The 27,141-nt window shown below is 37.9% G+C and overlaps 2 protein-coding genes across 2 annotated transcripts; one reads left to right on the forward strand and one right to left on the reverse strand.

Annotated features, from left to right (window-relative positions):
* Positions 1-554: 554 nt before the first annotated feature.
* Positions 555-2,018, reverse strand: LOC147536611 (uncharacterized). The gene is made up of 3 exons (XM_086643242.1): positions 1,720-2,018; positions 1,421-1,617; positions 555-1,041 (listed from the first exon to the last, which is right to left on the reverse strand). Exons 1-3 carry the CDS (start codon positions 1,813-1,815, stop codon positions 741-743), a joined length of 594 nt encoding a protein of 197 aa, XP_086499368.1. The 5' UTR covers positions 1,816-2,018; the 3' UTR covers positions 555-740.
* Positions 2,019-14,004: 11,986 nt separating this feature from the next.
* On the forward strand, positions 14,005-20,388 carry LOC147536612 (uncharacterized). Its single transcript, XM_086642685.1, is given in 3 exon segments — positions 14,005-15,006; positions 15,098-15,153; positions 20,186-20,388. Coding segments are annotated over 3 exon segments (1,131 nt in total). The 5' UTR covers positions 14,005-14,045; the 3' UTR covers positions 20,300-20,388.
* The last annotated feature ends 6,753 nt before the right edge of the window (positions 20,389-27,141 follow it).

Raw genomic sequence — 27,141 nt, forward strand, 5'->3', positions numbered from 1 at the left:
CCAAATTCATATATACCCCCAAACACATTCCAAAATATCTTACTATGTGGTGCCAAAATAAGAGTCTTGAGTACCATAAAGACCAGCTAATTTTTTTTTTGTTGACCAAAAGACCAGCTAGTTGGGACCTCCATGTTATCCCAAATCTAGTGTGTCACAATAATGTAATAATGTTACACCTTCTATTTATAAATTTAGGGAGATGCTAGAGAGCCCAAATTTTTTGGGCATTTTAATGCCCAGCTGATGTGGAATCACTAAAAGATAAGGTCTTTTCAAAGTTTGACTACGGTGGAGACCGCTTTTATTTCTAAATGAGGAAATATGTCACCCTCTAAGTACCTATTTCTAAGTCACTCTATCATTTCCCATAAATTTATTCTGATTAACAATACTAATCTTGATTTTCAATGTGCTTGGGCTATTGGATTATTTGATACTGATAAAATTTGTCAACTTGAAATTGAGAATCTCCCCCTAACCATTTCTCCCAAGTACAATTAATATCGTGTTTATCCAGTAACTGAACGGACGTTAGACCAAAAAGCATAAGATGCTCAAAATCTAACTGTGCAAAGATATTCCAATAACAAGGAGTAGCAAACTCGAATACAATGAAAACCACAAATGTGTAATACAAAGCAAACATAAGCGAAATTAAATATAGGTTATGACATTGAAATCAAAAACGAAAAGAACAAGAAAACTTCCAATTTCCATCTTGAATAAAACATGAAAACTTATACTGGTGGATAGGTGCCTTGAGGAGGGACTGTTGGTTGGGCCATGGGAATACTTCCTTGATTAGGACCTACACCTTGATTTGTGTGGTCCATGTTTGATGAAAAAGAAGATCTTGAGACTCGATGATAATAGTCAATCGAGAGGCCGATAGTGATGATTGAGAAAACTGCACCTCCTGAGAACAACCCGGGCTTTGTGTATGAGCAGTAAATGTATGTACCTACTGTCATTTGCTTATGAGTATTATTCGCCAAAGATGCTACAAGTAATAATACAGATGCTACAATACACGTAAACCTGTATTGACAGAGAAACAAGCGAAGTTGTCAATATTATAGTTAGGGAGATGCTAGAGTGCCCAATTTTTTGGGCATTTTAATGCCCAGCTGATGTGGAATCATTAAAAAACAAGGTTTTTTCAAAGTTTGACTACGGTGGGAACCGCTTTTGTTTCTAAATGAGAAAATATGTCACTCTCTAAGTACCAATTTTCTAAATGAGGAAATATGTCACTTTTGAATACCATATGTAAGAAACAAAATAGGTGCATGAGTTTTAGTACCGATTTTGATGAAAATCACTATTTATTATTTAATCATTTCTGTATGGCCCGAGAAAAACGGCATGTAGTTAAGAAAGACGAACGGTGTTCTAGTAGGGTATTTAGATATATTACCATGAGGCAGCTAGAAGACTTGGCACACGCTCATTAGAATTTGAAAATTTCTGATTTCTTGCACAACAACAACATCCAGCAAAGATAGTAATAGTTATTTGAGCTATCAAAAGCACCACAATAGCTACTCCCCCAAGTATTGTCGCTGGGCTAGTTGGGTATACACATCGGTCATTATCAGCAGGACTATCAGGAGGCTGCAATAATGTCAATTGCATATCAGTTTTTCACATTCCAGATTTAAAAACATCTCAGAGACAACAGAGAAACAAACAGTAAAACAGAACAGATAAATAGACCTTAGTTCGAGTAGCTTCGGCAGCAAACCCACAAAGAGCAGATAAAATACCCAAAAAACCAACTAAGATGCAAACAATCAAAACCTTAGTTTCCATCTCAAAACTCTTCTTGGAGATTAAGTAGCAAGCTATTTGCGACTTTTGAGTGGAGAAGAAAGCTTAATGGGTAAGAAGAGTTCGATTAACAAGCTTTCTACTTATAGTTGTGGTACTTGTTGTTCTTGATGATGAGAAAGTACAAGGAGAATATCAAACATCTTCTTGTAGTTTACTTCAACTTATTTTGCGGGCAAGACTTCATTATTTCGAAGTCTTCTCATTCTTTTTACACCAACTTGCACTTCGACATATGAGTTGATATTTAATGGATACTTTTCGTTTTCAGTTTTTAGTTTCGCTACTAATGTAACTATAGATCGATAAGTACATACTCCTTCATTAATACAACAAAATATATCTTTTAATATCTTTTTTCTTTAGCCATTTGATTTACTAAAAAGATTGTAAACTATCATTTTCTCATTATAACTATTAAGTTTGAAGACATCCAATCTTTTTATTTGAATCTTTTTATTTTCGCTACTAATGTAACTTAGATTTTTTGTTATTGTGTAATCTTTTTATTTGAAATTGTCAACGGAATTTAGGGGCCGGACCCTTACAAAGAAAGAAACCAAAAAGGCAAGTCTAAGGATTCAAATAAACCATACTTTAACAACTCAAAACTGAACTAAGAGCATCTCCAATGCAAAACGCAAAAAGATCGCTATTAGTCCTATTTGTCTAGTCTCAATTGAGATTCTCACACTTAGAGCAGCTCCAACGTATGGGGGGCTGGGGCTCCCAATTTGAATTTGGGAGCCCCAGCCCCCAGCCCCATCCCTCCAACCCGGGAGCCCCGGGGCTGGGCTCCCGGTGGGGCTGGGAGCCCCAAGCTCCCGGGCTCCCAGCCCCAAATATGGCTGTTGGGGGTCTCCCAACGGCCATATTTGGGGTGGATCCCCTAAAAAGGGGATCCACCCCACTTATTTAGTTTTTTTTTAATTTTTTTAAAATTTTTTTTTAAACTAATTTTTTTTTCAAAAAATATAAATTGTTTTAAATTTGTTTTTCCAATCATTTCTCTAATTTTTTTCTTTTTTTAATTTTTTTTCATCTTTTCAAAATTCCTTCTCTCTCTAACATAATATTAAATTTCAATTTTATATTTGAAATTAATAATTTATAGTTGAAAATTAAAACACAACCCTCACACACATACACCACACATGTGCATATTTTAGATTTGGGAGCCCCTCTTGGGAGCCCAACGTTGGAGTTGTGAAAAGCCCCAGGGCTCCCAAAATCCAGGGGCTCCCAAAATTGGGAGCCCGAGCCCCACATTGGAGTTGCTCTTAGGTGGCAAAAATAGAGATCCTCAATTCTTGTATGTCTCCAATGCAAAACTCTAAACTTTTTTATTTTACTTATGTGGCATGGTTATTTTTGTAACAAAGTAATTAGTTATTTCGGAAATATACGAAGACTTGATTTCTATTGGTTGAAATTTCAATATTGATGAGTTGGACAATTAGAGATATCTCAACAGGACACTCTATTTCTGGAGTGTCCTCTTGAGATATCTCTATTCCACCCTTGACACATCATCTTTGAGTTCTTAGTTGAGTTTTGCATTGGAGATGGTTTGTTAAGAAAAACTCCGAAAATCCTATGTGACACTCCAAATTTCTAAGATTAGGTTTTGCATTGGAGATGCTCTAAGTAATTGAAAACAATGAAAATCCAAGGATGCCACACTCTTATTACTCCTCTTTTGTCCTCCCGTATGAGCCTTTATAACTCGTCCGGTAGTTCATTTGGTATCATCTCAGTATAACCCACATGTGAACTCATTTTGGAAAGTAAGTCTGCCACTTGATTTATTTCTCTATACACATGTATTATTGAACACTCCTCCAGTCGTGCCCATAAATCTCTAATTTCTCGGACAATTCTCATAATCTGTCAAGGGGGTTCCTTGTCTAACTTTGTCAAGATTAAGACCGTGAGGGCTGAATCTGTGGCGATCTTAACCTTGGGCCTGTCATACTTGAGGTCGAGTTGAAGGCCCAGCAAAACCCCTTGCGTTTCGTGCATCAGAACTGATACCCGAGTTGTCTTGACTGCTGCAGCAACAATGAGGTCCCCCTCTGAGTTTCGTAGGATGGCCCGTATCCGCCCCACGATTCAGTGTATGATCCGTCCGAGTTTATGATAACCTCATCACCCAATGGGCCTTGCCATTTACATATGGTGGGTGCTTTTGAATGTAAAGGAATTACCAGGTTCCACTTAGCTAATATCTGCTTGGCCTCACTTGTTAATTTCAGTGGTTGTTTCCAAGCGACCACTTTGATTTTAACCTCAGTAATATTACTGTTTGAAGGATAGTTTGTGGTGGTTTATTGTGTTTCCGAAAGACCCTGTTATTTCTCTCAACCCAAATGTGATAAATGTAGCCAGTGAATACCATCCCACCCATTCTGCCAAGTAGTGTACTTCCATGAAATGTATAAACACACCATGTAATTTCATCGTCCCAATTTCCCGTATAGTTACGAGTCACACCCAGCAGCTGTAGTAAATCTGTCCAAATAGAAATCGAATATGGACATTGGAATAAAAGGTGTTCATCCGTCTCCTCAGCCAATAAACATAGCGGACATCGAACATCAATATCCAGACCCCATGAACGTAGTTTTGTTTTCGTTTTTAAACCCCTCTTAAGTGCTATTCAAGCAGCAAATGTGTGTTTCGGTATACATTCCGTACACCATACTAATTTGGTCCATGGGATTGGTGTACCTTTCCGTCAAATATAGTTGTACGTGTCTTTCACCGTATATTCTCCTATTGAAGTGATTTTCCATACTACCTTATCCTCTTCCAAGCCACCTATCTCTACAAAAGGTAGTGACAGGAATTCCTCTCCTAAGATGTGACGAACATGGTCAGTGAAAACCCATCTGCCATTTATTAAGTAGTCCGATACTAAAGCGTCTTCCCTTAATGTTGCTGCCGAACGATGAAAATCTGGAAAATTTATTAGCTAGAGAGCCTGAAGGGTGCCATATGTCTCGCCAAAAATAAGTCTGACTACCATCCTTTATGAGGTACTGAACCATAGTCTTTGCAATGCCTCTGCAATGTAGAATGCGTCGCCAACACCACGAACAATTCTTGGGTATATTCATGGCCCAGATACTATTTCCCCTGATTAGATAATTTTTAACCCATTTGACCCAGAGAGTGTTCTTCCCACTAATAAGATCCTAGATATGTCTTAAGTTCATAGCTGTGTTCATCGTTTCTATGTCCCGCAATCCCAGCCCTCCCTCTGCTTTCGGCATACATACATCCACCCATTTTACATCCGGTCTGTTGCTCCCCTCCTCAAGGCCTTTCCACAAAAACCTGTTGAAGATCTTATTTATTTTCTTGTATACTCGTTTAGGAAGTACGAAAACTGAAGACCAGAAGATTAACATACTTCCCAATACCCTCTTCAGAAGTATAAGGCGACCTGCATAAGATAAATACCGAACTTTCCACGATTGAACTCGTGATTGTATCTGGTTAATGAGTGGTGTACAATCTGCGTATGACAGCCGAGAAGCTAGGAGTGGTAAACCCAGATATGGAATGGGAAGAGTACCTATTTGAAAGCCGAGAACGAGGTGGACTTCCTCGATTTATTCCTCTGTCATTCATGCATAAAATATAGAGCTCTTGCAAATATTCACTGCTAGTCCCGTGCCTTTGAATAATTTTGTGATCGTCACCTGGAGGGCCTGCGCCGAGGCTACATTACCTCTCATAAAAACCATAAGGTCGTCCGCAAAGCAAAGGTGTGTGACTACTGAAGCTCTGCATCGCGGGTGTAGTTTAAGTTGCCCATTTATGTGTTCAAGCTAAATAAGGGAAGAGAAGACCTCCATGACCATTACAAACAAATATGGGGAGAGAGGACAACCTTGTCGGAGTCCTTTCCTTCCTGCAAAATAATCATAAAAACCATAAGGTCGGGCCACTGGCACGGGCCAAGGCAATGCGACCCAAGAGCCCCTCCCATTGGGACTCTCTTGCCTGACCTTTACAATCTCAAGGGGGTTGTGGATTGCTTTTTAAACCACATCTCAGGAATCCCTTTTCAGAAAGAGTTTTTCAAATCTTATCTAATTTCTGATTATGTTTTTTTTAGGAATTTTAATTCGATTATGATTCTGATTTTACATGTATTTATAAAATGACTTGATTAAATCAGAAATAGTGTGATTTTTTTCTGATTTATCTCCCTTAACTACACGGGCAGAAGATAGAAAAGAAGTAGAAATCCATGCAAGAAGCTATCTAGTCAATTAGGAAGAGTTCTATTTATTCACGGCTAAAAAAGGATCAAGAGGAGCCTGTATTCGGTTCTAGCTAACCTAAAGAGCGGAAAATTGAACTGATTGTTCGAGTGTCTCAAGTAGAGGAGTTACATGTTGGAGCTTTAGATTTTAAAAAAGGCAATCAAATTAGTTTGCGGGAAAAGCTAATTAAGGTAAACTTTTAACTTTACTAGTTCATTATTAGTTCTTGCGTGTGATCCTAGGTGGCCTAGTGTTAGGTATAAGATATTTGAGATTTTGCTTAGAACACTATGTGATGTCATAATCCGATTGTGGTGCTAGAGCCTTTTGCACGAGCTAATTTGGATTTGTTTAGATATATTTTGAAAGAGTTTCAAAAGACACAAAGATTTTGAAAATATTTTCTGAAAGACTCTAGCACCACAACCAGAGCCTCTTGCACGAGCTAATTCTTGCTTGTGATCCTAGGTGGCCTAGTGTTAGGTGCAAGATATTTGAGATTCCGCTTAGAACACTATGTAATGTCATAATTCATTTGTGGTGCTAGAGTCTCTTGCACGAGCTAATTTTGGCTAACTTCATACAAAAACCAAAAAGAATTTGGATTTGTTTAGATATATTTTGAAAGTGTTTCAAAAGACACAAAGATTTTGAAGATATTTTCTGAAATACATTTTCTATGATCACTCACATCTTAAATACATTTTCTATGATCACTCACATGACTGCTTTATTTGTCGGATGGCAAAACAACCCAAAACTAACATTTTTCACTTCTAGTATTCAATTTGCTTTTCAATTGGTTCATGCTGAAATATGTAGGCCCTTTCTAATTATCTCATTGGCTTCAAACAAGCGGTATTTTATCAACCTCGCTAACTACTATTTGAGACGCAACGAGGACCTCTCTTATAGACTCTGAATCTAAGACAAAAACATATTTAGATTTTTTTCTTTCTCACTATTAAGCAATACCAACAAACTATATATAGTCTATTTCTTCATGTCCTGCTAACATTTCTACTAATTAGTTGATTGAGATGTCTACCATTGATTTAGAAACCGGATTTCATGTTAATGGTATTATGCACTATTGCCGGTGTCTTTTCACCCACGTAGCAGAATAGGGTGGTTGAATGCAAACACCCAACACATCTTCAGCCACATCTTACTTTAAGTTTGTGGAGCGAAAGTTTAAAAATGAAACCTTATTTGCTTTGTAAGATGTCTACTCCCGTTTTGTCTAAAAATGACCTCACGAGGATTTATAGGACACACCACCAAACTACATGAACCTCCACATTTAAAAAATGATATGATACGCCATCTATGACATGCATAGAGACCAAATCTCTCTACGACTCTTTGAATGTCACCTTCTCTAAATAAAAGTTGTCATTTGTGTAACTTAGTGATATATTGTCGTCCCGTGACTCCCACACTTTCACTCATTTGATCAATATGGAAAACTCTGTAATTCCTCCACTAGCAGGCGAACTTTCACCTCGTCCTCGGTCCTCATATATGTTTTTGCCACGGGTGAAATCACCACTCCAACCTGTTATTGGTGGGGCAGACTCTTCACCATCGACCATCTCTTTTTCAGTGGAACCTTCATTAACCAACCCAACTAATCTGGTTCGAACCATTACTGACAAAAACCAACTCTTCATCATCTATTGCTAATTCTTCAGTAGAGCCTATTCCTGCCTCATCTGAATCTCTCATTCCCACATTTGCACCTATTTCCGGGTCTAATTGTTTACTTCCGCACTCCGACACTGATTCTCTGCCGGTCAACCATCCAAAAGATGATGTCTCGCCTCCTTCTCGGCCAGTTTGTACAAGAAATCCATCTTCTTTATCTGACTTACTATACTTTTGTGTATAATTAATTATACACTGACTCCAGGTACTCCCCTTCCATTGATTGATTACGTTGGTTTTCATCAATCAAGTCTCTTGGTTGGGCCATGGGAATACCACCTTGATTAGGTCGACCTACAAATTGATTTGTGTAGTTTAGGTTTGATGAAAAAGAAGATCTTGAGATAAGATAATAATAGCCAATTGAGATGCCTAGTGTGACGATCGAGAGAACTGCACCTCCTGCAAAGAACCCGGTCTTTGTGTATGAGCAGTAAATGTCTATACCTACTTTTATTTCGTTGCGTTCATTATTCGCTGCAGATGCTGAAAGTAATAATACACATGCTGCAATACACGTCACCCTGTATTTAGAAAGACACAAGTGAAGTTGTCAATATTATGTTTATGCAGATCTAAGATGGATCTTTTTAAATATCTTAATGTGAGTGTAGACACTCATCTCCTTTCTCAAACCATGTCTTTTTTTTTACGTAATTTTACAAAAGAGAAAAATGAATATAAGCTATGAAGACTACTTTTATTTTTTGATTATTTAGTGGTTAATTTATATGAAAATTTGAGTTCCCATTTTGCGAAATGTTCACTAGGTATGTACTAGTTATATACTGATACATATGGTCTAGAATACGTACAACTTGACCAATCTACCATTTTGCGAAATGTTCACTAGGTATGTACTAGTTATATTACTGACCAACTACATATCCCTAAAAGTTGAATACCATATATAAGCAACAAATAAGGTGCATTTTAGAATATGAAAAGTGAAAGGGATGATTTTTAGTACTGACTTTGATGAAAATCACTATTAGATCATTTCTGTATGACCCGAGAAAAACGGCCCGTAGTTAATTAAGAAAGACGAACAGTGTTTCAGTAGGGTATTTTAGATATATTACTACCATGAGGCAGCTAGAAGCCATGGCACACACACATTTGAATTTGAAAATTTCCGATTTCTTGCACAACAACAACAACATCCAGCAAAGACAGTAATAGTTATTTGAGCTATCAAAAGCACCACAAATGCTGCCTCCCCAAGATTTGTCGCTCAGCTAGTTGGGTATACACATCGGTTATTATCAACACGAATATCAGAAAGCTGCATGAATGTCAATTAGGTATCAGATTTTCACATTCCAGATTTAAAAGCATCTCAGAGACAACAGACAAACAGACAGTCAATTGTCAAAGAAAAGAGGTAAATAGACCTTATTCCTAGTAGCTTCGGCAACAAAACCAAAAACAGGGGATATAATACCCAAAAAACCAACTAAGATGCAAACAATCAAAACCTTAGTTTCTGTGAGAAAACGAAATAGGGATTGAGAGGGATGTTTAGAGAGAGAAACAAATTAGATGGAGATTTTCTCATTATTGAATCAAGTCAATTACAGAGCTATATATAGCCATTTGATCTTTTGTAGAGAGAGAGTGAGAAGTCGGTTAAGCCAGAGAGAGAGGAAAGTTTGTTATAACAAACTTTCTCTCTCCTGTCTTAGGTGTCATAACAAACTTTTAAAAACTCTCCTTCTCTCAATTATTCTTACACTCCATTTACACTACAAATACACTCTCCTAACACTTATTTGAAATATAATCCTAACATCCCCCCTCAAGCTAAAGCAGGAACAGCTTTAGATTGAACCGAGGAAGAGGGAAAAATCATTAAAGAGTGAAGAAGTGAGGAGAATAAGGGATTGGAGAGACCCTTAGTAAAAACATCAGCAAGTTGAGAAGATGAAGGAATGAACTCCAAAGTTAGCATACCAGCAGCAACCAATTCTCGAACAAAATGATAATCAATCTCTATATGCTTTGTTCGAGCATGGAAGACTGGATTCATAGCAAGACTCTTAGCACTTAGGTTGTCACAGAAGAGCTGGAAAGGAGGAGACAAAGTAACCCCCAATTCTTCAAGTACATAAGAAACCCACAACAATTCAGAAGCAGCTACAGACAAGGCTTTATATTCAGCTTCTGTGCTTGATCTAGCAACTGTGGGTTGCTTCTTAGAAGACCAAGCAACTAGAGTTTTTCCAAGAAACACACAAAAGCCAGAAGTGGACCTTCGAGAATCTGGACAACCTGCCCAATCTAAGTCACTATAAGCTCTTAAATTGGTTAAGTCACCTGGTGAGATAGATAGGCCAGCACCTAAAGTTCCTTTGAGATACTTGAGAATTCTCTTAACCAAATGAAGATGGGAATCAATTGGAGCATGCATAAATTGAGCCACATAGTTGACACCAAAAGAAATGTCTGGCCTTGTCATAGTTAGGTATTGAAGGCCACCCACCAAACTCCTATAAAAGGTAGGATCAGACAGTAACTCCCCATCTGAGATTGATAATCTCTTGCCAAAAGGAATAGGAGTGGAGCTGGGCTTGCAGTCTGTTAAATCAGCTTTCTGAAGTAATTCCATGGTGTACTTCTTCTGAGTAAGAAGAAGACCAGATGTAAAAGGATTAACTTCAATTCCCAAGAAGTAATGAAGAATACCCAAATCTTTCATAGCAAACTCAGAACTTAACTGAGTAATCAACTTTTGAATTGGAGAAGAAGAAGACCCAGTCAATATGATATCATCAACATATAGCAATAGAATCAAAACATCCTTTCCCTTGGCAAAGACAAACATAGAGTGATCTGTAGCACTCTTTTGAAAACCATATTGTAGTAAAAAGTCAGAGAACTTTGTGAACCATACTCTAGGAACCTGTTTCAGGCCATATAGAGACTTATGTAAGTGGCACACAAAGGAAGACTTATCAGGAGCTATGAAACCAGGGGGTTGCATCATAAAAACATCTTCATCTAGAACTCCATGAAGGAAGGCATTTGAAACATCCAATTGATTTATAATCCAACCACAAGAGACAGCTATAGTGAGAACAACTCTAATGGTGGATGCTTTAACAACTGGGCTGAATGTCTCAGAGTAATCTAATCCATCAAGTTGATGAAAACCTTTGGCAACTAATCGAGCTTTGTGTCTCTCTATAGACCCATCTGCCTTGAGCTTGGTTTTAAAAACCCACTTGCATCCTAATATGTTCATAGAAGAAGTAGCAGGTACAAGAATCCAAGTTTTATTCTGTGCTAGAGCTCTAATCTCTTCTTCCATAGCTTGACACCATTCAGGATGTTTAGAAGCTTGTTTATAAGTTGTAGGTTCTGTTGGAATGTCCAAAAGTGTCAAGTAAGCTTGAGGATGGTAAATGGAAAAGTGAGCTACATAATCTGGTAAATATTTGGGTCTATGAATTCCCAATTTTGATCTTGTTGTCATTTGATGACAAGGAGGAGCTGCAGATTCAGTTGAGGTAGTAGTTGGCTCAAGAAGATGATGAGAAGTAGAACCATTTGAGGATGAGCTTGTAGATTGTTCCAATGGTACAGAAGTAACAGGAACAGAAGATGCAAAAGTAGTAGATGATGTAACAAAAGGAAGTACTACTTGCTGAGACACAATAGGATCAGGAGCTTGAGAAGAACTCTGAATTTCAAAAAAGGGAAAACAAGTTTCATCAAAGACAACATGTTTAGAAAAGTAGATTCGACCACTTGTGAAATCTAAACACTTGTACCCTGATGAGACATGAAAATGTCTCTTTTGAATCTCTTAACTCGGGTTAGTTAGTCCAGTTCGAGCGGTTACTCTGATGATTTGTTTGATTTTCTTTCTCAGGTCTCATTTACGGAGTTCGATGCGAAAATATCGTGATAAAGACATACTTGAGAGGCATTTTGGTCATTTTAATGACAAGGGTATTCTGGTCAATATTAGTGCTCATGTGAAATTAGAGTCAAAGACGAACTCGGTGGCGAACACGGAAGTCAAATCGGAGTCTCCGCGAGAAAGTTATAGCATGTCAAGTTTGGGTCAAAATGCGGTCAATGCCACGTGGTGGGCTCATCCTCTTAGATTGCTCCATGATACACAGAATTGTTCTCATTACAACTCCAGCAAACAAACCTTCACGTGATTGTTTCCGAAGGGTATTGTTCCATATTTTCTCTTTTTAAAAAGATTCCATATTTTATCTTCTTTCTTTTTAAAGATAACAGGTAAGAGAAAGTGGAGATATTTAAATCATGGAAAGATAAAGAGATTGATGGAAAGAGAGATAGAAATTGGGAGGAGCTCGGCTGGAGGGATTTCTTTTCTTATTAACAATAGAGAGAGAGGTGGAGACCGAGAGCTATCAAAGAGAGTATTCTAATTCGAATTCTAGAGAGAGAAAGAAAATCTCTTCTCTGATTCTTTAAACCAAGAATGGAAAGATCACAGGGAGATTGAAGAGGTATCTGGAGCCATTACAAGGAGATTATTTTCGTTTTAAAGAAACAAAGAAGGAGGGTGTGAGCTAGTGAGAAATCTTCATATCTCAGAGAGAGATTGATTGAAGATATTGGAAGAAGATTGTAGAGAGACAGAGTCTCTCTATATATAAGCAAGACTCAGCTGGGACAAAAGACATCTCGGCTGGGAGCATGATCATCCTCTAGAGCTCAACCAAACCAGAAATATTAGAGAGAGAGATGAGAGAGAGAGAGAGAGAGAGAGAGAATACCATTATCATCATAGAGAACTCGGCTAAGAGAGAAAAACAGAGACATCATCATTTTCATCATCTACTTCTGTTCTCTTCTCTATATTTTATTTCTTTTTTTTTTTTGAGAGAAAAGAGTAATTGTAGAGAGAAATTACAGAGAGAGAGAGAGAGAGAGAGAGAGAGATTACAGAAATAAAGAAAATCAACAGAGTCTTCAATCTTCTTCTTCTCTTTTTAATCAATTCGGATTGATTTTGTTATTCTTACTTTACTGTTTGTATTAGTGAGAAAGAGAAAACAGAAAGAGTGAGAAGAGAAAGATAAAACAGAAAGTTAAAGAGAGAAAGAGAATTGGAGAAGGTGAGAAAATAATTTTCCCAAAAATACAAAATACACCAGTCAGAGATGCTATCTTTGGTCTCTGCCACCAATATCACCACACCCCTTCTTCACTCATATTTTGGACTAGTGAGATTAACATTCACAAAATCCAAAGACTCTTATAATTTTCATTTGTTTATATGGAAGTTGTTATTTTTCTCATCCAAACTGGCCCAAGTGTGTCGGCCATGGCCCATGGATCAGTATTAATCTCAAAACTCCTCTACAATAGTCTTATCGGCACACATCTCAATGATGGTTAATTAGCAGCCTGAGCAACCCAATGAAAAGAAGATGGTTAGAGAAACCCTTCTCTTTATTGTATTCCACTTTGGTTGGGTGGAAATATGTATGTCCGGATACTAGACCAAGTCTAATTTAAAAGAAAGTGTCTATAAAAGCTCATGTTATTTATTCAGGCCCACTTTCTCTCTTAGTGCCTACGGACTAGACAAGTCCATCAAACTAGAGTTCTTTGACCGCACGCAGAGTGCTAGAACAAGCACTCATTAGGAGATGATGATGATGATGATGAAGAAAAAGGTGAACGAACGACATCTCTGGTCTTGTGGGTCTGTTTATCTCTCTCACTCACTCATTATGTCTCTCCCTTTACTTACTCTAACATCGTGTTTTTCTCTCTTCTCATCTAACAAAGACTTGGTGCAAATTATAAGTTTAAAATCGGTCCTTCCCTTATAACTTCCTCAACCAACTTTAGAAGTGCCTTTAAAATTTTCCATCATGTCAAATAATTTTCTAAACCCAAGGGGGGGGGGGGGCTATACACCTGTAATGGTAGTAATTTTATTGATCTCTATCATTGTCACTAAGGCCCACAAGGTCAGTTGTATTGTAGTATGAGAGAAAATTTAAGTTGGTTGAGGAAGTTATATGGGTAGGACTGATATTAAAGGCACTTCATCTACCACTTTCGTATGATTTAAATTTCCCATTGTGAAATTTTACCCAATTTCAGCTTCTTCTGAATGTCTCAAATCCGTGAAACTACGCAAGAGTAGACTCATTTAAAACTTGAAAATTCAATCCCTTCTCTTCACAGGAAAAAATTGGAGATAATTTTTTTTTTTCTCTATCTATCTTCATGAAATTGGGTCTCTCAGTTACACTTTTAGCTTCAATTGTGATCTTTATCTTCTCTTCTTTTTCCGGCCAACTCGGTTGGTGGTTCAAATACCCTGATTGTAACCCGCGGGTCATTCAAAATTCTCAAATTTCACTATACAATACAACTACCAAGGAAGAAGACTACTATTTGAAAACCAACATATCTCATATACTATTTGGAATCGGTGGATCGGTAAAAACGTGGAAGAATCGTCGGCAATATAACGAGTTATGGTGGAAACAGAACGTAACTCGTGGGTTTGTTTGGTTAGACGAGAACCCCGATTCAAACGAGCCGTGGCTAAAGACATCCCCACCCTACAAAGTTTAATAAATTTCAATATACTTCAATAAAGTTTCAAAGAGAAGTTCAAAATCAGCTGCTCGAATCGCTAGAATCGTTTTGGAGAGTTTCCAACTGGGTTTAGAGAATGTGAGATGGTTTGTAATGGGAGATGATGATACCGTTTTTTTCACTGATAATTTAGTTACCGTTTTATCGAAATATGATCATAATGAAATGTATTATATCGGTGAGATATCAGAGAGTATTGAACAAAATTTGTTGCATTCTTATGGTATGGCATTCGGTGGTGGTGGTGGTTTTGCTATTAGTTACCCTCTTGCCCAAGTGCTTTTTGAGACGTTAGATGGTTGCCTTGATCGTTACGAAGATCTCTACGGTTCTGATGAGAGGATACATTCTTGTTTGGCTGAGATCGGTGTGCCCTTAACTATAGAAGTCGGCTTCCATCAGGTATGGATTGATATAAGAGGAGATCCGTATGGATTACTAGCGGCGCACCCTTTGACGCCGTTAGTTTCACTCCACCACCTGGACGACGCGAAGTCTTTGTTTCCAAATATGAGTCAGCTGGAATCGATGAGGTTGCTGGTTGGTGCGTACGAAATGGATCCTGGACGGGAAAATAATTCAAGTAAATGGAGAAGATAATAGTACAGTAACAACTTACAAGAGATTTGAGAGTGAAACAAAATGTGAGAAGCCTGAAAATGTTTCCGCAACAGTGGTGCAGACAACTACAGTATCAGCTTCGAAAATGGAAGGGAACGAGTGGGAGAAGGTTAGTGATAGAAACCCTAAGAGAGAGAAATTTAGTAGTAATGAGTTTGTTTATATTTGCTTAATCACACAATTACAACTCAATCTCTATTTATAGGATTATAGAGTTTGTTATAGAGAGAGAAAGAGGAAGAAAGATTCTGTTATGTCTAACTAACACTAACAGAAATATAACCGAAGTGCCTATAGACTTATAACAGAAACAAACCAACTAAAGTTATTCTTACACCTCACTAACACCATCGTCTTCTCTCTAACATTCCCCCTCAATCTGAGGCTGAGTTTCGAAGCATAAGATTGGAGAGAAGATGAGAATAAAGTGGATCAGACAAACCCTTCGTGAAAACATCAGCAAGCTGAGCAGAAGAAGGAATGAACTCCACACGAAGAACACCATTAGCAACCAATTCTCGCACAAAATGGTAATCAATTTCAACATGTTTGGTGCGAGCATGGAAAACAGGATTCATTGCTAAATGTTTTGCACCCATATTATCACACTTCAGAATCATAGGAAGAGATAAAGACAATCCCAATTCCTCAAGCACATAAGAAATCCAAAGCAATTCCGAAGTAGCCACTGCCATTGATTTGTACTCAGCTTCTGTGCTCGATCGAGCCACAGTAGGCTGCTTCTTAGAGGACCAGGCCACTAAGGTAGACCCAAGAAAAACACCATAGCCACTGGTGGATCTTCTGGAATCCGGACAACCTGCCCAATCTGAATCACAGAAGGCAGTTAATAGTGAAAGATCTCCTGGTAAGATGGAAATTCCAGAACCCAAAGTACCTTTGAGGTACCTCAATATTCTCTTAACCAATTGAAGATGATAAGTCCTTGGAGCTGAGACAAATTGAGCAACATAATTCACTCCAAAACAGATATCAGGTCTAGTCATTGTCAAATATTGTAATCCACCCACAAGACTTCTATAAAGAAAAGGATCCTCAAGAAGATCACCTTCCTGACTTGAGAGTCTCTGTCCAAAAGGAATAGGAGTAGAAATGGTCTTACAGTCAAGCATTTCAGCCTTTTGAAGAAGTTCTAAAGTGTATTTCTTTTGAGTAAGTAAGAGACCTGAAGAAGAAGAAGGAGAAGTAACTTCTATACCCAAAAAGTAGTGAAGAGCTCCTAAGTCCTTCATAGCAAAATTCAAGCTCATGGCAGAGATTAGCACATCCATCATAGAAGAAGAAGACCCAGCTAATATTATATCATCCACATATAAAAGTAACACTAATGTATCATCTCCCAATCTATAGACAAATAAGGAGTGATCAGTGGAGCTCTTTTGGAAACCATAATCCAATAGAAAATCTGCAAATTTGGTGAACCAGGCTCTTGGAGCTTGTTTCAAACCATACAGTGACTTCTTCAAATGACACACATAATCCTTCTTTGTGTTGTCTATAAAACCAGGAGGTTGTTTCATAAACACATCCTCTTCAAGATCTCCATGTAAGAAGGCATTAGACACATCAAGTTGTTTGATGGACCAGCCTTTAGTGACAGCAACTGTGAGAATAGATCTTATGGTAGTTGGTTTTACAACTGGACTAAATGTCTCAAAGTAGTCTAGCCCATCTAGCTGATGAAAACCCTTAGCCACTAACCTGGCTTTATATCTCTCAATGCTCCCATCAGCCTTTAGTTTAGTTTTAAACACCCACTTGCATCCTAGGATATTCATAGAAGAAGTTGCTGGGACCAGCACCCATGTATCATTTTGTTTTAAAGCACCAATCTCCTCAGACATAGCCTGACACCATTCAGGAACCTTGGATGCTTGTGTATAGGATGTGGGATCAGGAGTGTGTTCTAATAATGCCATATAGGTCTCAGAGAGAGGATGACACACTGAGAAATTGGCAACAAAGTCAGGTAGATATTTGGGTCTATGTATGCCAGCCTTAGCTCTAGTTATCATAGGATGTGCAGAAGGAACAGGAACCACAATATCATCTTGTACCAATGGAGTGGTCATATCAATAGGTATAGGTCCAATATCAACAGAAGTATTGGAAGGAGAAGCTACCTGAGATGAGGATGGAATTGTTGCCTCTGGCTGAGGAGAACCAACCACCACTTCTGGATCAACAGCAAGTGGAATATCAAGATGAATATCAGGTTGAAAATCTAACACCACTGGAGATGAAATGGGAGACTCAGCTGATGAAGATAATGAAGGAAGTTCCTTGAAAGGAAAACAATCTTCATCAAACATAACATGTCTAGAGATGTGAACCTTGTCTGTTACCAAGTCCAAGCATTTAAAACCTTTGTGTAGAGAGCTAATACCCAAGTACACACACTTAGTTGACTTAGGACTAAGCTTATCTTGTCTCACAGCAGAGAGATGTGGGAAACAGGCTGAACCAAAGACCTTCATAGTTGTATAATTAGGTACCCTATGAAATAACATTTCAAAGGGAGAAGCACCATTATGTAACTTGGTTGGGAGTCTATTTATGATATGAGTTGCAGCAGCAAAAGAGTCAAACCAAAATCTTTTTGGAACAGAAGCTTCAAATCTTAATGTGTTACCCATCTCTGTGATTTGTCTATTCTTCCTCTCAGCTCGACCATTCTGCTGAGGAGTATATGGACATGAAATTCTTATGAGAATACCAGACTCAATAAGAAATTTAGAAAAGTCCCCTTTACAAAGCTCAGGTGCACCATCACATTGAAAGAACTTGATTGAAGTTTCCAAGAGATTCTCATAGGCTGTCTTGAATTTCTTAAAACAAGATAGAGCTTCATTCTTCACTGTCATGGGATATATCCAAAAGAATCTAGTGAAATCATCCACAAACAAGATGAAGTATCTAGCACCAGTAGGTGATGGCACAGGAGCAGGACCCCATATATCACAATGTACAAGATGTAATGGACCAGGTGTGAGTGTTGAGGAAAGTTCAAATGGTAGACACTTACTCTTCCCAAGTGGACAGGTCTCACAAAAGGAGAAATCAGTAGAATCATAATCAATGAGATTTGACCTCTTAAGTTGATCAAGAATACCCTTGGGTGTATGACCCAATCTCTTGTGCCAAAGAGTGGGAGAAGCAATTATAGTAGCAGATAAGGCCTCAATTTGAGGTTTACTTATTGTATCAAAGTCAATAGGGTATAGATTATTCACCATAGGACCTTGAGTAAGAGTATTATGAGACAAAAGGTCTTTAATACTATAACCCCAAGGATAGAACTCAACTGAACAACTGTTATCCTTGGTAAATTTCGAGATAGACAGTAAATTCTTTGTCAACTTAGGCACAAGAAGTATATTATTAAGATCATATGGAACATCTAAGTGTACAACCTTGGTGTCACCACAACTCTTAACTGGAATAGATGTTCCACTTCCTACCAAGACAGATTCACCACCATTGAAAGGTTTCAGTGAAGTAATCATATCACTATCATTTGTCATATGGCTAGAAGCCCCTGTATCAGCTAACCATCTCTTAGGTTTAGTAAAATTAGAAGTGTTTGCTACAAAACACTCATCATGTATAGCAAAGTTACATTCTTCTTGTGTGTGTTGAGAATCATTGTTATGTGAAGTTTCTGTTTCTGAATTTTCTAAGTGTAAACCAGCAAATTCATTAGAAGCTGAATTTCTAGATGGAGCATACCTGAATCTGCATTTGCTAGCTTGATGACCCCATTTGTGACAAATTCCACATGGAATGGTCGAAAAATCAAAATTCATAGCCTTTTGATTATGTAATTGTTGTTGATTTTGTTGTCCTGAGGAATTAGGAACTTGAGATTTTGAAGTCGATCGATCACCTGGTTTGGTATAGGCTTGTGTTGAGTGATGATCTGACTGAGATCTATTTTGATCTGACTGAGTTCTATTGTATTGATGATAGTTTGATCTGTTATTATTTGTATTGTACTGACTTGAATGTCGATTATAATACTGTTTTTGAGATGAATTATAGGGTTTATTAGGTTTAACAAAATATGCTGATTGTTCTTCAAATTTCTCTTGAGATAAGAGCCACTGTTCATGATGGAGAAGACGAGATCGAAGCTCAGGATAGTTAATTCTTGTTGTTCGACTATCGATTGCTATCACAAATTGACTATACTCCTTGCCTAATCCAGCTAATACTATTCTGATCATCTCCTTATCAGATACTTTATCATTAACAGCTGTTAATGAATCAGAGAGAGATTTGATCTTGCGTAAATACTCAGTAATTGAAGCTGATCCTCTTCGAGTATTTTGTAATTCTCTTCTCAACAGATCTTGCTTTGCTTCAAATTCATCAGCATAGATCAAGTTGAGATAGTTCCAAATTTGATTAGCAGTCTGTAAACCTAGAACATCAGCAGTAACAGATCGAGAAAATGTTGCCTTAAGACACGATTTGACAAAATTATCTTGTTTTCTCCAGATCTGATAAGCTGGATTAGTGATTTCTTCTCCATCTTCAATAATGAAAACTTCAGGTTGCTGAATTGATCCATCAACATATCCTAGAAGATCATTACTTATTAATACCGTTTCAATTTGATCTTTCCACAAAAGGAAATTAGATTCATCAAGTTTTTCCGAGATGTAATTTGCTATATTGAGTGTATGATGATTTGATTGGTTCATCGATGACGATGACTGTGATGACTCCATGAAAATTCGATTTGAGCTTTTTCTAACCTAGATGCTCTGATACCATGATAGAAACCCTAAGAGAGAGAAATTTAGTAGTAATGAGTTTGTTTATATTTGCTTAATCACACAATTACAACTCAATCTCTATTTATAGGATTATAGAGTTTGTTATAGAGAGAGAAAGAGGAAGAAAGATTCTGTTATGTCTAACTAACACTAACAGAAATATAACCGAAGTGCCTATAGACTTATAACAGAAACAAACCAACTAAAGTTATTCTTACACCTCACTAACACCATCGTCTTCTCTCTAACAGTTAGTAGTTCAACCCTTAAAATTTGTGTTCTTATAGGCCTATGGTGGTGGATATATAATTAATTAATTTAGGGTTGTGTTTGGAGCAGGGGCCGCGTAGACAATGTTGTGAAGTGGTGCATGACGGATCAGACGATGAGAAAGAACAGCTGACGATTAAAATTAGAAGGTGTTATCAGATGGAATCTCTAACTCCCCGTTAGAAACTCATGAGCCACAATACTTCCGTGACACGTGACTACGACACTTGCTTTTCTTACCATAAATATGCAGTCCCCTTACCCTTACAAGAAGTGTGAGAGATGGAGTGTATTTTGTTTCCTTGTCTACGATCTTATACTTAACACGGATACTTTTATTGTGAGACAGATAATTGTAACAAGTATTGTCATCATAATAGGTCTTGCTATGGAGGCGACCATCGACTGGTCAGTCGCGCGTCTAATAATTTGGGTTCTCCAGTGTAAACTAGTGAACCCTCATGAGCAGGTGCCCCTAGACTAGTAAGGGAAGTCACTGCCCCAAAGGTGTTAAAGGTGCTTCTTTTCCTCGTGCTCTCCCAAAATATGTCTAGGGAGAGGCACTTTTGGAGACACTTTTCAACTAGCCATTTGTGCCCTGACCTTGTACACTCCAAAATAAAAGAAATTGGGAGTGACGGGGACATTTTAACGGCACTCCCATTTGGCAAAATTTGTGGAGTTCATTCAGGAATGATGCCTATAATTGGGCTAAAATGAAAGGACTTTTATAAGCTCCAAAAGGCAATGATTACAAGTAGTGTTGCTTATGTGTCCGGGTCAATCTGAGATTCCAGCGAAATCCGACCTGTTTAGTACGGTCTGACCTATACGAATGACGGGCTAGGCCAGCGCGGGCACTACCCCAGAAGCAGGTTGGGCCTGATATTGAGTCTGGCGGCCTAGGTTAGTCCAACGCAACAGTAAGCCCTGGTTGGTCAAAGCCAACAGGATCCATTTGTCTTTCTTTTTTAGTTATTGTAAAATACAATTTTATAAAATATGTAATGTATTTTATTTCTAATTTAGAGGTATAACCAAAAGTATACTATGAATTGTACAGAAATATTGATATCCATTTCAACATGTACTAAATACATTTTGAAATTTTATATTTACAAATCCAGTATTTTTCTTTATATGTTTGTCGAGTGAATTTGTAAATAATATATAGCTTTTCTTTTAATTTGAGTCTAGTAGCTCGTAGTGGTCTGAGTTGGGTCAGAGTCTTGCAAAAAGATCCTAGTCCCGTCTCGGACTAGGATATAACTTATTTCGGGCCAGCTTTGCCCACTACGAGATTATTAAATCCTAGCCAATAGCCCGACTCAAGAAGGTTCACTCTCAGGTTGGTCCGGCCTTATAAGCCTCACCGATTACTATAATTGACCGAAAAATAAAATGCTACAGAAGGTGTTAGAAAAGAGTAGGTGTCTGTAGAAACAGTTGGAGAAACATAGAGTCGTCCAAACGTCGGATGAATCTACTACTCTCAAAGTTTTTTTTTTTTTTGACGGAAAAGCTAATTTCAAAGATAATATCCAAAGGATACAATGAGTACAAGCTTATAAGTCCCAAAAAGGGTCAAACAGAACATACAGACAAAGTTATGGATTCATAAGAGATTTCGCCAGTTCATGTGGGGCTAAGTTGGCTTCTCTCGGACAGTGCCTGATTACCACATCTCTATCCGTTAGATAGCCACGTAGACGGTCCAGATCGTTTATCAATCTCCACGGGGATGCATCTCGTCCATCCGTTATTAGGTTTACCAGGACTAAAGAGTCCGTCTCCATCTCGAAACTATTAAGCCCTAATCTCTCAGCTACTTGGAAACCTAGCTCCATTCCCCTTAGTTCACTGTGGAGAGATGAAATTGGTGGGAAGTTATGCACTTCTGAATCTATCGTCTCCCCTCTCCAATCTTTTGCAATTGCTGCTGCTGCTGCTTTATCCCTCCTGAATGCTCCATCGACATTGATCTTGATTCGTCCTTGTGGTGGTGGATTCCATGCTTTGTCCTGTAAAATGTTCGAAAAAGAAGGGAAAACAGATAAAGAAGGAAATCTTTTGAGATCAAGAGAGATTTTATGCCAAGTTCGATTCAAATCAAAATCTTGGTTTTGAAAGTGCTTCTCGTTCCTGGCTTTCCACCAATGCCACAACAGATAAGTATATTTGTACCAAAACTCATTCAAATCCTTCCCTTTGTTAAGAATGTCTTTTAGATTTTGTATCGGATCCTCTGTTAGATTCTGGAAATCGACATCCTGCAAGGAAATAATAAAAGTTTTGAATGTCTTGCATGTCCCAAATAGGTGGGTATGTGATTCAATCGCATCCTCGGAACACATCTTGCAATTTTGGTTTGTCTGTTGGGGTCTATGATTCATATTTGATATTGTTGCAATCCCATTATGGATTAACCTCCATATAAACAGTTGGACTTTCGGATCCATCTCTTTCTTTTTCCAAAATTTCGACCAAGGGAAATCACCTATTTCCAATGGTAATGTTGGGTTAATTTTGATGGTTGAATAATATGATTTAGTTGTGAATCGCCCTTGCTCTGTATTCTTCCAAATTAGTCTGTCCCTTTCACCTGTTATTGAGATTGTTATGTTGGTTATTGCAATGATTGATTCTGTGGTGAAAAATTGTTGGAGTAGATGAATTTTCCATGTTTTTGAGTTTGAATCTATCAAGTCTGCAACCCATGTTATGCTCTGTGGTAATTGCTGAATTAATGTTGGAATATGATCTCTCATTTCAGGGATCCATCTATCCTCCAATATTCTTGTATCCGACCCATCTCCAATCATCCATATGGTATTGTGTTGTAGAGTAGTTCGAACTTGGAGTAGTGATTTCCAAAATGGTGATGCAGGTGAATTCATTTCTACACTCCAATAGTCTTCCTTCTGGAGATATTTAGCTCTAAGTAATTTAACCCATATTGCCTGTTTGTTAGTAAGAAATCTCCAAGCCATTTTGGCTATAAGAGATTCATTGACCTCTTTTAAAGACCTTATGCCTAGGCCACCATGCTTTTTAGAGCTTGTTATTATGTCCCAATTGATAAAATGCATCTTCCTTTCCTGTATACCATGTCCCCACCAAAATGCTCTTTCTTCTCTCTCTAATTTGTTAAGTACACCTTGTGGTAATAGTTGATAGCTAAATGGGTACACACATAAAGGACTTAATACTGATTTTATGAGCACTGTCCTACCTGCCTGTGATACCAATTTTTGTTTCCATCCTGCTAGAGTTTTCTTGAATTTATCCTGTAGCCAATCAAAACTCTTTATTCTATTACCTGGTTTTAGGATTAGAGCTCCAAGATACTTTGCTTGGTCTGTCATAATGGGTGCCTTTAATGTATTGACAAACTGTTGTTTAATATCAGGGGTGACTCCAGAGCTAAAATAGATGGATGATTTATCATAATTCACTACTCTCAAAGTTGACAGAAGCAATACATGGAAAAAAAAAAACAGATACAAAGTGGAAGAAGAAAATTATAGAACATTAAAAAATTAGACAGAAGAGGAGGAGGAGGATGCGGTCTATTCAAGGGTCGGGGGCGGGGACGATTTAATTGGTGGTGGGTCCTCCTGACCTGAGTGGGTAGTAGGGTGAAGGGTAAGAAGCAGGAAATAAATAATGGTGTTCGAGTGGGAAGGCATGGAATTTGATTTGGTATCATATGGATGGAAGTTGCCCGTTGTGTGTGGGGCTGGGGCCTAGGGGTGGGATTTTGGCCGGGAAACCCGGAACCCGCCCACGACCGTCCGAGTCCGAAGTGTCCGCGACCGTCCGATGCCCGAATCGGTCCGTACCCGCCCGACCGAAAGATCTTAAGCGGACGGACGCGGGCATAGGTCTTTACCCGGTGGTCCGACCGAGTCCGCCCGCTTATATCGTCCGCCCGACCGAACCCGTCCACACCCGTCCTTTTATCCTATCCGTTATACCCGCCCCTATATGATTGATTTTAAGCCTTTAGATTTGTAGAGTTAGCTACAACCATTAGATTTCAAGAGTAAAAATAAATAATCCTAGAAATCACTTTTCTTAATTTTGTCTTCGTCGTTCTACTTCTCTAATCTCTATCTCCTCCACAGTCTCAGTATCTCGTCAATAACCCGAGAATCCACAATAAACTGGTCGTAATCCATGAGAAGAAGCATAGAAACCGATCATAATCCATGAGAAATCTCAATGCTTATCTTGCGATTTTGAATTCATTTACTTTTTAGAATTGTAAAGTGGGAGCTTTAGAAAGTTGTATTTAGCGACTAAACATTTTAAATTTCGAATAAAAGTTTCTTTATTTGTTCATTAGCGACCGGTGTCCGCCCGACCGATACCCGGTTTGCCCGACTATCAAAATGGTCACGGACGGGCACTTTGTTGGAGAAAAAACTGAAATGTCCGCCCGTTTTGTCCGGATATCCAAGTGGACACTTAGGACTCCTGTCCGTTCCGCCCGGACCGGTTAAGTTAGTGTCCGTTTTCCGCCCGTCCGGACCGATTCTCACCCCTAGGCTGGGGCTGGGGCTGGGGGCTGGGGCTGGGGGCTGGGGCTGGGGCTGGGGCTGGGAATAATAATAGTAATAATAATAAAAAATAGTACTAGTATTAAATTAATTAATGTCTTTTTATATGGGAAAATGGGGTAGTAGTATATATATATACAGTCTATAGAGAGAGAGAGAGAGAGAGATAGGAGAGATAATCGAAGAATCTGTCGGGACTCGAGAGCATTACTGACTGACCCTGCTGTTTCCCACTCTTTTTTTTTTTTTCTTCTCCCCCACAAAAAGTGGGGGTGTTGCATGTTACTTTTTCATTACTACGTACTCCTTGTGAGAGAAAAGTTACTGCTCCATAATAAATTAATAATACCCAGCCCCTACTTCTACTTGTGTCCTACTTCATTTTGGCACTTCCATCCGAGATATTCACATACAAAGTTTTATTCTAGGCAGAAGTAGGTTTGCGAAAAAATTAGGACAGCTCTGGACACGTGAGTCCGTTTGTGACACAAAAAAAAATGTTAGGGTTTAAGGGTATTCGAAATAAACAGATAGGGTTTGGATTGTGAAGTGCTATTCGACATCCAGTCTAAATCCGATCTATTAGTATTTTCTAACATAAGCCGTTTCGTAATGTCTTCCATATATTTCCTCGATTATACATAGTACATTGTGTGTATGTTATTTCGTATTTATTAATACATGAAAATTCACATTACTACATATAGATGTGGTAGTTGACCGTGGATGTGATGGTTGTATGACGGTGACGTCCAAAATGACAAAAAATATATATATGAAAATATACATTACTACATATAGACGTGGTAGTTGACTGTGGATGTGATGGTTGTATGACGGTGACGACCAAAATGACAAAATATGGTAATCACTTAACTCCCATTATCATTCATTTCATTTCATTCTAATTAATATTGCTAATCACTTTTTAGGATTTTTAAAACCGTCCAAAATGACAAAAAAATATATATATGAAAATATACATTACTACATACTCTTGAAAAATCTAAAAGATTAGATGGGTTTGTATGAATTTTGGGCATTAGGATTTTTAAAATAACCCGCCTGAGAGTCTGAATAGACAGAGATTTTCAAAACCGGACCGAACGGACCTGACGAATGATATACCCTGTAAATACCCGTCCATACCAATTCTCATTATCTTTCATTAGTAATTAATATTGCTAATCACTTAACTCCCATTATCATTCATTTCATTCTAATATTATTAAACCGTTAATTTCAATATCAACCTCGTTTAGCCTTAGCTTGACTTGTTTATATTATTAGTTGAGCCGTATTTAAAGTCGAGTTGAATATTGTATGATGTGAAAAGAAGACAATAATATCTTTTGTTCCGTGATTGCCTGAACAATAAATCATAAAATGTCTTACTAGGAAGATCTCTAAAATTTCAAAAAGAATAAAAATTGTAGACAACTGTTGAACTCTCCATCCATAACGCTTCTGTCTTTGGCTATATCCACCAAACATGGCGACCATGTGATGCATTTTAACCTCCCCTAAACCTAATTAATGTTTTAAGATAAACATTCACTTAATCAAGATTAGCACTGATCCTGATTTCAAGCTATTCAATATTAATTGGGTAATTATATGTGTTACTAACCACGTGCCAATACTCATCCTAATCTTGGTAATTATTCTATAAAAATTGACTTCATTTAAAATGACTCACCTACAACTTGATAATTAGAGATTAGATAACACCCATAATTAATATAAAAAGATCCCATGGTATCTCAATTTGGCATTATGATGTAATAACAAGGGTTTTGGTATAGGAAGAGCACTTTTTAGCAAAGGTAGTGCATTAGATAGGGAGAGCACTCTTTTTAGAATAGGGAGGGATAAACATTTTTTTTAAATATCTCAAATTTATTCTTTGGTCCCTCCACCATCTCAACCGAAATTTATTACTATCAACGGGACCGGCCGAAATTTGTTATCTTTTTCAATCGACCCAACCGAAATTTGTCATCTTTTTCTGCCGTTACGACCGAAATTTGTTGTCTTTTTCAGTCGATCCAACCGAAATTTTTTTACGAAAAAAAACGGCCTAAAACCCTAAAACGTTTGTTCAACCGTAGAGAAAGACAAGAAAATGATATTTCTTTACCTAAGACATATTATCTTAATTATAAATGTATTTGTTTAAGTCAATAACTTCGTTTAAGTCGATGTCCTTGTTTAAGTCGATGATTTCGTTTAAGTCGACGTCGACGTTTAAGTCAAAAGAATCTTCTTTCTTGATGTAGGTTGCCTCCTTCATTAACGGTGGTTCCTCATCCATGAGATCTTGAGGCATCATTAGAAGCTCGAAACTAAGACTATAGTGATGGTAAACTTTGCAAGTTCTTTAATACTAATGGTGATGTTGATAGTAGTGACGATATTAGGGTTTTGGTTGTTTAAGTGAGATAAACTACAAGTGAATCAAAT

The sequence above is a fragment of the Eschscholzia californica genome, unplaced genomic scaffold (genome assembly GCF_041429995.1).
Source record: "Eschscholzia californica isolate CP2 unplaced genomic scaffold, dmEscCali1.0.p SCAF_5, whole genome shotgun sequence".
NCBI lineage: Eukaryota > Viridiplantae > Streptophyta > Magnoliopsida > Ranunculales > Papaveraceae > Eschscholzia > Eschscholzia californica.